We start from the raw sequence: 12,657 nt of genomic DNA, 5'->3' as shown, positions 1-12,657 counted from the left end.
CCATGCCTATGTCCTGAATGATATTGCCTAGGTTTTCTTCTAGGGTTTTTATGGCTTTAGGTCTTATGTTTAAGTCTTCAATCCATCTTGAGTTAATTTTTGTATAAGGTGTAAGGAAGGGATCCAGTTTTAGCTTTCTGCATATGGCTAGCCAGTTTTCCCAACACCATTTATTAAACCCATTGCTTGTTTGTGTCAGGTGTATTAAATATCAGATGGTTGTAGATGGGTGGTGGTATTTCTGAGGCCTCTCTTCAGTTCAGTTGGTCTGTATATCTGTTTTGATACCAGTACCATGCTGTTTTTCTTGCTGTAGCCTTGTACTATAGTTTGAAGTCAGGTAGCGTGATGCCTCCAGCTTTGTTCTTTTGGCTTAGGATTATCTATTGGCTATGTGGGCTCTTTTTTGGTTCTGTATGAAATTGAAAGTAGTTTGTTCCAGTTTTGTGAAGAAAGTCAATGGTAGCTTGATGGGTAGAGCATTGAATCTGTAAGTTACTTTGGGCAGTATGGCCATTTTCACGCTATTGATTCTTCCTATTCGTGAGCGTGGAATGTTTTTCCATTTGTTTGTGTCCTCTCTGATTTCCTTGAGCAGTGGTTTGTAGTCCTCCTTGAGTAGATTTTTCATATCGCTTGTAAGTTGTATTCCTAGGTATTTTATTTTCTTTGTAGCAATAGTGAATGGGAGTTCACTCATGATTTGGCTCTCTGTTTGTCTGTTGTTAGTGTATAGGGATGCTTGTGATTTTGGCACATTGATTTTGTATCCTGATAAAGTAGTTTATCAGATTAAGGAGATTTTGGGCTGAGACGATGGGGTTTTCTAAATATACAACTATGTCATCTGCAAACAGAGACAATTTGACTTCCTCTTTTCCTAATTGAATATCCTTTATTTCTTTCTCTTGCCTGATTGCCCTGGCCAGAATTTCCAATACTGTGTTGAATAAGAGTGGTGAGAGAGGGCATCCTTGTCTTATGCCGCTTTTCAAAAGGAATGCTTCCAGTTTTTGCCCATTAAGTATGACATTGGCTGCGTGTTTGTCGTAAATAGCTGTTATTATTTTGAGATAGTCTTCCATCAATACCTAATTTATTGAGAGTTTTTAGCAGGAAGGACTGTTGAATTTTGTTGAAGGCCTTTTCTGAATCTATTGAGATAATCATGTGGTTTTTGTCATTGGTTCTGCTTATATGGTGGACTGTGTTTATTGATTTGTGTATGTTGAACCAGTCTTGTATCCCAGGGATGAAGCTGACTTGATCATGGTGAATAAGCTTTTATTTTAAGTTCAGGGGTACAAGTGTAGTTTTATTACATAGGTAAACTTGTGTCATGGGGATTTGTTGTACAGATTATTTTATCACCCAGGTATTAAGCCTAGTACCCATTAGTTATTTTTCCTGATCCTGTCTCTCCCCCCACCCTCCAAACTCCAGAAGTCCCCTATGTGTCTACATATTCTCTCATCATTTAGCCCCTACTCATAAGAGAGAACATGCAGTACTTGATTTTCTGTTCCTGTATTAGTTTGCTAAGGTTAATGGCCTCCAGCTCCATCCATGTCTTCGCAAAGGACATGATCTTTTTATATGCTTGTTGGCCAATTGTATATATTTTTAAGAGGAGTGTCTACTGATGTCCTTTGCCCATTTTTAATGGAGTGATTGTTGTTTGTTGATTTGTATGTTTGCTATAGATTGTGAATATCAGGCTTTTATCAGATGTATAGCAAATATCTTCTCCATTCTAAGGTTGTTTATTCTGTTGACAGTTTCTTTAGCTGTGGGAAGCTCTTTCACTTAATTAGGTCCCACTTACCTATTTTTGTTGCATTTGCTCTTGGGGGCTTAGCCAAAAATTATTTGCCAAGGCCACTATCGAGAAGACTGTTTCCCTAGGATTACTGTAGTTTGAGGTTTTACATTTAAATAAATCTTTGGTTCATTCCAAGTTAATTTCTTTTGAGGCATGATTTCACTGTCACACATGCTGGCATGCAGTAACACAATCATGACTGACCTCATTGCAGCCTAGAACTTCTGGGCTCAAACATCCCTCACACTTAAGCCTCCCTAGTAGCTGGGAGCTACCACAAAAAAAGTTTTATAAAATAAGAAATTCTTACAAAGTTATTATTTTTTATATTAGTAGCTATTATACTTTGCTATTATTTTTAAAATTTTTTTTTAGAGACAGAGTCTCACTGGGTTGACCAGGCTGCTCTCAAGATTCTGGGCTCAAGCAGTCCTCCTACCTTGGCCTCCCAGAGTGTTGGGATTACAGGTATAAGCCATCATACCTGGCCTTGAGTTAATTTTTGCACATGGTGAAATATAGCTGTCCACCTTCAGTCTTCAGCATGTGGGTAGCCAGTTACTCCAGCACCATTTATTGAATAGTAAGCCCTTTCCCATTACTTATTTTTGTTGGCCTTGTCAAATAACAGATGGTAGTGTGTGTCTGGCTTTATTTCTGAGTTTTCTGTTCTGTTTCATTGGTCTTTTTGTTGGTCTCTGTTACAGTACCATGCTGTTTTGGTTACTGTTGCTTCATATTGTAGTTCAAAATTTGGGAAGTGTGATGTCTACATCTTTGTTTTTTGGCTTAGGTTTGCTTTGGCTAGTTGGGGCTCTTTTTTTAAGTTCCAAATAAATTTTAGAATGTTTTTCAACTTCTGTGAAGAATGTTGTTGACGGTTTGATAGAAATAGCATTGAACCTGTAAATTGCTTTGGGTGGTATGGCCATTTTAATTATATTGTTTCTTTCAATATATGGGCATGGAATGGTTTTCCATTTACCTCTGTTATCTCTGATCTTTTTTAGCAGTGTTTTCTGGATTTCCTTGTAGAGATTTTTCACCTACTTGGTTAGCTGTATTTCATAGTATTTCATTTTCTTTATCTTCTGCTCATTTTTAATTAGTTTTTTTTTTTCCCTGCTGTATTTGTTCAGTTTCTTATGTTTTGGATATTAACCTTTTATCAGATGCATAGTTTGCAAATACATTCTTCCATTCTGTAGGTCATTGCGTTATTCTGTTGATGTTTCCTTCATTGTGCAGAAGCTTTTTAGCTTAATGTAATACCACTTGTCTGTTTTTGCTTTTGTTGCTTACGCTTTTGAGGTCTTAATCCAGAAAATTCTTGCCAAGATCAATGTCATGGAGCTTTCCTCTTGTGTCTTCTTTTAGTAGTTTGATAATTTTGGATTTTACATTTAAGTTTTTACTTCCTTTAGGGTTGGTTTTTGTACATGGTGAAAGACGGGTCAAGTTTCATCCTTTTGCATGTGGATATCCAGGTTTTCCGACAACAGATGCTGAAGAGACTTTCCTCTCTGTGTGTTCTTGGTGTCTTTGTGGAACTTCTGTTGGCTGAAAATGCAGAGATTTATTTCTGGGCTATTATTTTCCATGGAGCTGTGTGTTTTGTTTTTAATGGCAGTACTAAGCCCTTTTAGTTACTATAGCTTTGTGATGTAATAGTAAATTAGTGTGAATACTCTCAGCTTTTTTGTTTGTTGGTTTGTTTTGTTTCACATCTTGAGTCTTTGGGGTTCCATATCAATTTAAGGGTTGCTTTTTCGAAAATTTCTGTGAAGGATGCTGTTATTTTTGATAGGGATTAAATTGAATTTCTAGATCAGTTTGGATAGTATGGACATTTTAGCAATATTCTTCTGGTCTGTGAGAACAAGGTATCTTAAAATTTATTTGTGTCTTCAGTTTACTTCATCATTATTTGTATAGTTTTCAGTGTAGTGATCTTTTTACTTCCTTAAATTTGTTGCAAGAGATTTTTTTCAGCTGTGACAAATGGAGTTTTTATTTTTTTGAGATAATTTTCTACTAATGTATAGAAACACCACTGATTTTTATATTGATTTTGTATCCTGCAAATTTACAGAATTTGTTAGTTCTAACACCATTTTTATGGAGGCCTTAACATCCTCTTAAAAAAGAAGTGTTTTCTTTAAGACTTCAGGGATAACATAAATTTTTCTTTTCCAATTTGAATGCTTTTTAAATTTATTTTCCTGCCTCATTGCTCTGACTGGGACCTCCGGCACTATGTTAGTTGACAGTGGCAAAACAGGGCATTATTTTTGGGTTTACAACATGGACCTCTTGAATGACCAGGAATACCAGAGGCAGCATGTTCTAAGACACAGTTGTCTTCTTATGTATGTTTTGCTCAGTTTGCCTCTCCTCAACCTATCCTACTCCCAACTCACTCTGGCAAATCTCTGACCCAACAGCTACTCCCTACTCACTCTGGCAAATCTCTGACCCAACAGGAGTATGCGACCAGTGGTTGGAACCTGAATGTGATGCCGGTGCTAGATCAGTCTGTTCTCTGTCACATCAATGCAGACATCTCAGGCATGAAGGTGCCCTGGCTGTACGTGGGCATGGTTTTCTCAGCATTTTGTTGGCATATTGAGGATCACTGGAGTTACTCTATTAACTATCTGCATTGGTGAGCATGACCCCAATGGCTGGGTTGGATATCAAGACTGCCCTCATATGCAAGGGTGTATGTAGACTTGACATGTCTTCTCTCTGTATGAGCAGGGGTGAGCCGAAGACCTGGTATGGTGTACCCTCCCTGGCAGCAGAGCATTTGGAGGAGGTGATGAAGAGGCTGACACCTGAGCTGTTTGATAGCCAGCCTGATCTCCTACACCAGCTTGTCACTCTCATGAATCCCAACACTTTGATGTCCCACGGTGTGCCAGTGAGTACCAAGGATCAAAACAATTTTACTTTTCTTCCCTGAGGTGAGAAGGGAATGAGAAAGAACTTAGTTTTGGAAGAAATAAAACCATATCCACTTTGCTATGGAGATTAGGCTTAGCATCACACCTCTTTGCCTTCCCTTGCTGACATCAAGTTGCAGATCAGTACCGTTAGCTGGGACACTTAAGAGAACAAGTAAAAGAGAGATTAGATAATTACTTAACAGAATAGAAATTAAAACTTGGATCCTGGCCTTTTTATCTGCCTCCTAGTCTAGGATTGGTTTTCTCTTAATATTTCTGAATATAATTGTTACTTTGCAAAACCCACATGGGGATGAGGGACTGGTTTTAGACTTTTGAGTATTTCTAAGATTGAATTATATCAGCTCATTTTGCTAAAGAATAAGCTAGCAATGTGTATGTGGTAAATGGACTGGGTCACTATCTTGTTACATGCTATGCCTTTTCTCCTTTGAAATTCTATAAGCTTTGAGTTAACTGCTTTATAAGCTTTTATAACTTTTCTGGCCATCTCCCTCAGTTTTTTCATCTCAACGAAATGTGCTTCATGTCTCCAAAGGCCCTCTTTGTTTCCTGACATTTTATACATTTTATGAATTCTAACTTGTACCTTTCTTTTTTTTCTAGTATTCCTCTTGTCTCACAATAAAAAGATACTGATGAAAATGAGCTCATCAAGCAATCTAATTACACCATTTGTCTTGCTTTCTGATTCTGTTTCTGAACTAACTACATTTTTTTGTCTGTCATGTGCTGTATATGTAATACTGACTTTTATATATTTTTTTTTTATAGTTGCCTTTCCCAGGGGTATTACTTTCTTTATATAGCTCTGAACTACTCAGTGATATCCTTTCATGTCAGCCTGAAGGAGTCCTTCTGTATTCCCTGTAGGCACGTCTTCTGGAGACATACTTCCACAATTTTTAATTCTCTATCAATTTATTTATTTATTTTTTCCCATTGCGTGGCTTTAAACTTGTCATCCAGCTGGCTTCTGGCCTCCGTTATTTCTAATGAGAAATCTATTGATAATTCTGTTAAGCATCCATTATATGTGAAGAATCATGTCTGTCATGCTGCTTTCAAACTCCATCTTGGGGTCTTAACCTTTTGATGGTTCAACTATATTGTATCTCCTGGAGTTTGTCTAGTTGGAGTGCACTGAGCTTCTTGGTTGTAGACTTTCAGGGCTTTCCACAAATTTGGAAATTGTTTAACCATTTTTGCATCAACTGTTGTGCATTTTTCTTTCTTTTTTCTTATGAAATTCCCATTCTGCATATATGGGTGCACTTGATGGTGTTACACAGGTCTCTTAGGATCTGATTAATATGCTTCTCTTTTTGCCCCCTGCTGATTTATTTCAGTTGACATGTCTTAGAGTTTTCTGATTCTTTCTTCTGGCCACTCAAAGCTCCTATTGAAACCATCTTGTGAGTTTTTCACTTCTGCTGTGGGACTGAGAGCTTCAGAATTTTGACTTGTTTCACTTTTGTAATTCTAATGCCTTTCTTGGAACTATTTGGAGGGACATTATTCTCCTGATAACCGTTAGTCCTTTGTGCGTTGCTTCTTAAGGCATTTAAACCTGTTTAAGAGAGTTGATAGACTTTAGGGAGTAAGTAAGCCTGGGCTATCTGAGAGTTTTTTCTTTTAACCGAAGGGCTATACTTTCTGGTTTCTTTATATGCCTCCTAATGTTTTAAACTGAACACTTCTCAGAGTATTGCTTCAACTCTGAAAATTGTGTTATCCCCCTTGTCTTCTCTCAAAAAATTGGTTGTTGCTTTTATGTACAACAGTTGTTGTTTGGTTAGTAAATTTTGTGAACTAGTATTTTGGGGGATATGTTTTAAAGGTGAAACTCACATAACACAAAACGAACCATCTTAAACTGAACAATTTGGTGTCATTTGGTACCTTCACAGTGTTGTGCAACCACCATGTCTACTTAATTCTGAAACATTTTTATTACTCCAGAAAAGTCTCAGAACAATTAAGTTATTTCTCATTCATCCCTGCTTCTAACCTTAGACCACTTTCTGTTTCTATGAATTTATTTTGCATATTTCTTATAAACGGAATCATACAATATGTGATCTTTTGTATCTGATTTCTCAAAGTTCATCTGTGGTATGGCATGTGTCAGAGTTTTATTCCTTTTCCATGGCTGAATAACATTGCATTGTATGGACAGACCACATTATACTTATCCATGGGTCTGTTAAAGCACATTTGTGCTTTTATACCACTTAGCTGTTGTGAATATTTCTACTGTGAACATCTGTGTGCAAATATTTGTTCAAGTTCTTTCTTTCAGAGAAGTGGTATTGGACAGTCATATGGTAGTTCTCTGTTTTAACTTTTTGAGGAACTTAGATACTGTTTTCCATAGCAGTTTCATAGCCATTTTGCATTCTTACCAGCCATGCTCAAGGGTTCTAATATGTCTGCATTCTTGCCAATGCTGTTATTTTCTGCCTCTTTTGTATGGCAAGAAATAGTATCTTGTGTGGCAAGAAATAGTATCTCGTGGTTTTGATTTACATTTTCCTAACAACTAAAGATGGTGAGCAATTCTTCGTATACGTGAGTAATCTTTTAATTTTGTATTCTTTTTCTGCTTTCTGTTAGCCTGTTGGTCATCTGCCAACCTAACAAACTCTTTCTTAAGCCAAATAATAATGATAATAACTAGTAATAATATTAACCACCCAGTCTTTGCAGATTGTGTCTGATTGGTGAAATTTTTTCAGGGCTGTTTTAAAAACGGTTTTAGACTCCACCTTCTGCTTAGGAAGAACATGAAAGTCAGACAGAGGTAACCTTAAGGTCTTAGATCTTTTCTGAGCATGTGTCTTGCCCTGGATGTTTAATGTGGCTTTCTCAGTTCTCAAGTACTACGTGGAAGCTTTTTTAGAGTCCCTTTTTCCCCAGATATCTCTTTCTCTAGGATTTGCCTCCCAGGAACTTAAAATTATCTGTTGTTTTTCTAGTCTCTCTCTTTCTCTCTCTCTGTCTCTCTCTCTGTCTCCTCCCCACCCCCACCACCCCGTTTTAAAGCCAGAGGTGGCTGTGACTAATACATTTGCTTTTTTATACTTTCCAAAAACACAGCCTGGGAAGTCTCTTCTCTTCTGAGTGAACTGCCAGGCAGGTGAAAGAAAATCTGGCCCTTGAGGTAGTCCTCCAGGAAGCCACCAGACAGGTCAAAACACACCACCTTAGTTCTTTGGGAAAAAGTTTCACATCATGGTTCCTGTCACTAATCAGCTGCACCAGCATCTCAGGTTGCTTTCCCACAGTAGCTGCTGACATAGGAGTTGGGGCAAGTGTGTATGCAGGGAACTTACTACATTATAGCACTCTTGTACCACAATTTAAAAGCTTTTAAAAATTCATTAAGTATTCTCCTGATTTGAGGTTTTTTTTTTTATTATTTTATTACACTGCTCTGAACATTTCAACACTAGATCATTGTTTCAGTAGAGGGACAGAGTTGTGGAGTTTCCAACTTCATCATTTTTGGTGACTTAATTCTATGACTTTAAAAATTTACATTTCTTTGATTATAGAAGCAAAGATTCTTTTCACTTGTTTGTGGACCCCTCTATATTTGTTTCTTGAATTACGCATATTTTGAGTACTTTTCTATGAATATCACTTTTAAACTTCACAATCTCATTTTTCTTTAGGACATGTACTTGAAGATAGAGCCTTTCCACTCTTCCTACATCCGTTCCAGCATCTAGAGACATCTTTGAGTTCACATCTGGCCCATCAGTTCTGATCCACACCTCTTTCTGTTTTTTTCTCCTTTTTAGGTTGTCCGCACAAACCAGTGTGCAGGGGAATTTGTCATCACTTTTCCTCGTGCTTACCACAGTGGTTTTAACCAAGGCTACAATTTCGCTGAAGCTGTCAACTTTTGCACTGCTGACTGGGTGAGTGAGCATGCAGTGGGCCTGCAGGTAGAACGTATAAAGAATATGGGTAAGGATTATTGTGGAGATGCTAAGCATTGTGGTCTCCAGATAGCCACACACAATCTTGAACGCACTTGCAGCTACCTGCTGGACGCCAGTGCGTTGAACACTACCGCCGGCTCCGGCGCTATTGTGTCTTCTCCCATGAGGAGCTCATCTGCAAGATGGCTGCCTTCCCAGAGACATTGGATCTCAATCTAGCAGTAGCTGTGCACAAGGAGATGTTCATTATGGTTCAGGAGGAGCGACGTCTACGAAAGGCCCTTTTGGAGAAGGTGGGTGGTCAAGAGCAGAGCTTAGGGATTTAGTCACATATATTACATTACAGAGACACAGACCAACGCTGAGTAACCACTGTGTGCCTGATCTTTAAGTTATGCATTTTGAAATGTAAAGACAGAGTCTGTATGTGTTTATATTTTTTCTTCCAATTTCTCTACAGCTATCCTTACAAGGTTGAGTCCACATCAGGGCTCAGTGTTGGCTGAGGTGGGGTGTCCACAACCCTACTCCTAGTCTTTACAGTATATGTGGGTTGAACACCCCCAGGGCGTCACGGAGGCTGAGCGAGAGGCTTTTGAGCTGCTCCCAGATGATGAACGCCAGTGCATCAAGTGCAAGACTACATGTTTCTTGTCAGCTCTGGCCTGCTACGACTGCCCAGATGGCCTTGTATGCCTTTCCCACATCAACGACCTCTGCAAGTGCTCTAGTAGCCGACAGTACCTACGGTGAGCATGAGAACACTGTGGGGACGTTGAGGAGGTTACAGAGCTGGGCCAGATGTGTACCCTTCCTGGCTTTCTTCCTCTAGGTATCGGTACACCTTGGATGAGCTCCCCACCATGCTGCATAAACTGAAGATTCGGGCTGAGTCTTTTGACACCTGGGCCAACAAAGTGCGAGTGGCTTTGGAGGTGGAGGATGGCCGTAAGCGCAGTGAGTCATGGGAAATGGAAGGAACCCTTGCGTAAGCCTTATTTCTTTCTTTTGGGTATTCTCAACCTAACACTGCCTACCTGTTGCAACTTACACTCTCTCTAGGCTTTGAAGAGCTAAGGGCGCTGGAGTCTGAGGCTCGTGAGAGGAGGTTTCCTAATAGTGAGCTGCTTCAGCGACTGAAGAACTGCCTGAGTGAGGTGGAGGCTTGTATTTCTCAAGTCCTGGGGCTGGTCAGTGGTCAGGTGGCCAGGTACGTGAGAGGAGAAGGCAAAGAAGGGTGTCAGTGTGTGAAAATGAATGACAAAAATGGGTAGACTATAAACACACAATCCTGTTTGAGGCTGAGGCAGGAGAATTGTTTGAACCCACGAGACAGAGAGCCGAGATGGCGTCATTGCACTCCAGCCTGGGCAGCAAGAGGAAAACTCCATCTCAAAACAACAGCAAAAAAAAAAGAAGCGCAGACTCAGATTTTACTGAGAAAGAGTAGATAACACATGGACAAAAAACAGTATAATATGAACTAGAAATTACTGAACTAAACAGTTTCTAACAAAATAATGTGGCAATAAGATATAAATATATACTAGCAAAATTGCAGTCTTTTCCTACTTCTTAGGAAATCTCATAGCATTATGCAGACATCAGAATTTCCATAAAATTTACTTTTGGCTGTGTAGTTAGGTAAAACTTTAGAGGTTAAAATAATCCTAGAAGTTTATTTAACTGTTATTTTCCAAATGTGTAAGACGATCGATACATATGCTTTTTAGATTGAAAAATCAAGTAAATGATTATGTACAGTCAGGCATCACTTAATGATGGCGATGTGTTAGGAGAAAAGCACCATTAGGCGGTTTTGTCATTGTTGCATATGCACTGTCTACTTACATAAACCTGGATGCTGTGACCTCCTACACACCTAGGCTGTGTGGTACAGCCTCTTGTTCCTAGGCTGCAAACCTGCACAGCATGGTACTGTACTGAATATTGTTGTCAGTTGTAACACAATGGTGAGTATTTGTGTATCACAATACACAAATGTAGAATTACTACAATAAAAGAGTTGTGGAAGACATAAAATATGGGGCACTTACCATGAATGAAACTTGCAGGACAGGAAGTTTCTCTGGGTGAGGAACTGACTAGTAAGACAACGTGAAGACCTTGGACATGACTGTACACTACTGGAGACCTAATAAACACTTTACACTTTGGCTATGTTAAATTTATGTAAAGGTATCTTAAAAAAAGATGGTAAATTAGCCTCAGCTACTGTAAATTTTTAAAACTTTTTTTCAGGGTACATGTGCAGGTTTGTTATATAGGTACACTTGTGTCATGGGGTTTTGTTAACCCCATGTACATGGGGGTTTTATCACCCAGGTATTAAGTCCAGTACCGCTTAGTTATTTCTCCTGATCCTCTCCCTCCTCCCACCTTCCACCCTCTGATAGTCCCCAGTGTGTGCTGTTCCCTCTGTGCGTGTGTCCATGTGTTCTCATCATTTAGCTTCCACATATTAGTGAGAACATGTGGTATTTGATTTTCTCTTCCTGTGTTAGTTTGCTAAGGATAATGGCCTCCAGCTCCATCCATGTTTCTTCAAAGGGCATGGTGCCGTTCTTGTAATATCTGCATTGTAATTCCATGGTGTGTATGTACCACTTTTTCTTTATCCAGTCTATCATTAATGGCCATTTAGGTTGATTTCATGTCTTTGCTTTTGTGAATGGTGCTGCAGTGAACATAACACGTGCATATATCTTCATGATAGAACAATTTATATACCTTTGGGTATATACCCAGTAATGGGTTAGCTGGGTCAAATAGTATTTCTGCCTCTAGATCTTTGAGGAATTGCCACACTGTCTTCCACAATGGTTGAACTAATTTTTACACCCCCACCAACCCTGTATAGCAGTTACTCTTTCTCCGCCACCTCGCCAACACCTGTTATTTCCTGACTTTTTCATAATTGTCATTCTGACAGGTGTTATCAGGTGGTACCTCACTGTGGTTTTGTTTTGCATTTCTCTAATGATCACTGATGCTGAGCATTTTTTCATATGTCTGTTGGCTGCATGTATGTCTCCGTTTGAAAAGTGTCTGTTTATGTCCTTTGCCCACTTTGTAATGGGGTTGTTTTCTTGTAAATTTGATTAGGTTCCTTTATAGATGCTGGATGTTAGACCCTTGTCAGATGTATAATTTGCAAAAACTTTATCCCATTCTGTAGGTTGTCTGTTTACCCTGTGTGTAGACAGTTTCTTTGTGCAGGAGCTCTTTTAATTAGGACTCGTGTCAATTTTTGCTTTTGCCGCAGTTGCTTTTGGTGTCGTCATCGTGAAATATTTGCCCATGCCTGTGTCTGGTTGTCTTCCAGGGCATTTATGGTTTCAGGTTTTAAATTCATGTTTTTAATCCATCTTGAAATGATTTTTGTGTAAGGTATATGGCAGGGGTCCTGTTTCAGTTTTCTGCATATGGCTCAGCCAGATTTCTCAACAGGGTTTACTGAATAGGGAGTCCTTTCCCCATTGCTTGGTTTTGTCAGCTTTCTCAAAGATCAGATGGTTGTAGGTATGCAGCCTCATTTCTGGGCTTTCTATCGTGTTTCATTGGTCTGTGAGTCTGTTTTTGTAAATTGTTTATTTCATAAACATTTAATTTCTATTTGAATGTTTTACTCTTTTCTAATAACGGTTTGCTTAAAACACAAATGCGTCGTAGAGTTGTACAAAAATATTTTCTTTCCTCATATTGTTCTGTAAACTTTTCTGTGTAAACAATTTTTAGATTTGTTTTCCATTTTAAACATTTTTGTTAAAATCTAAGATATAAAGACACACATTGGCCTAGGCCTACACAGAGTCAGATTCTGAATGTCACCATCATCCCCCATCTATGTCTTATTTTAGTGGAAGGTCTTCAGGGCACTGACACATGTAGAATG

General features: G+C 38.8%; 1 protein-coding gene across 6 annotated transcripts in view; it reads left to right on the top strand.

The window, feature by feature from the left end:
* The window catches only part of KDM5D (lysine demethylase 5D), a 45,277-nt gene that overhangs the window by 25,338 nt on the left and 7,282 nt on the right, over positions 1-12,657 (top strand). For all 6 annotated transcript variants that reach the window (XM_054473443.2, XM_063660997.1, XM_054473439.2 and 3 more), the window contains exons 12-18: positions 4,306-4,487; positions 4,583-4,745; positions 8,598-8,717; positions 8,840-9,034; positions 9,309-9,490; positions 9,574-9,698; positions 9,804-9,951. In XM_054473443.2, the coding sequence (XP_054329418.1) occupies positions 4,306-4,487; positions 4,583-4,745; positions 8,598-8,717; positions 8,840-9,034; positions 9,309-9,490; positions 9,574-9,698; positions 9,804-9,951 (1,115 nt within the window). The remainder of the gene's footprint in view (positions 1-4,305; positions 4,488-4,582; positions 4,746-8,597; positions 8,718-8,839; positions 9,035-9,308; positions 9,491-9,573; positions 9,699-9,803; positions 9,952-12,657) is intronic.

The sequence above is a fragment of the Pongo pygmaeus genome, chromosome Y, assembly GCF_028885625.2.
Source record: "Pongo pygmaeus isolate AG05252 chromosome Y, NHGRI_mPonPyg2-v2.0_pri, whole genome shotgun sequence".
NCBI classification, from domain to species: domain Eukaryota; kingdom Metazoa; phylum Chordata; class Mammalia; order Primates; family Hominidae; genus Pongo; species Pongo pygmaeus.
The sequence above is the reverse complement of the archived record's forward strand: the minus strand, read 5'-3'. Positions and strand labels throughout refer to the sequence as shown.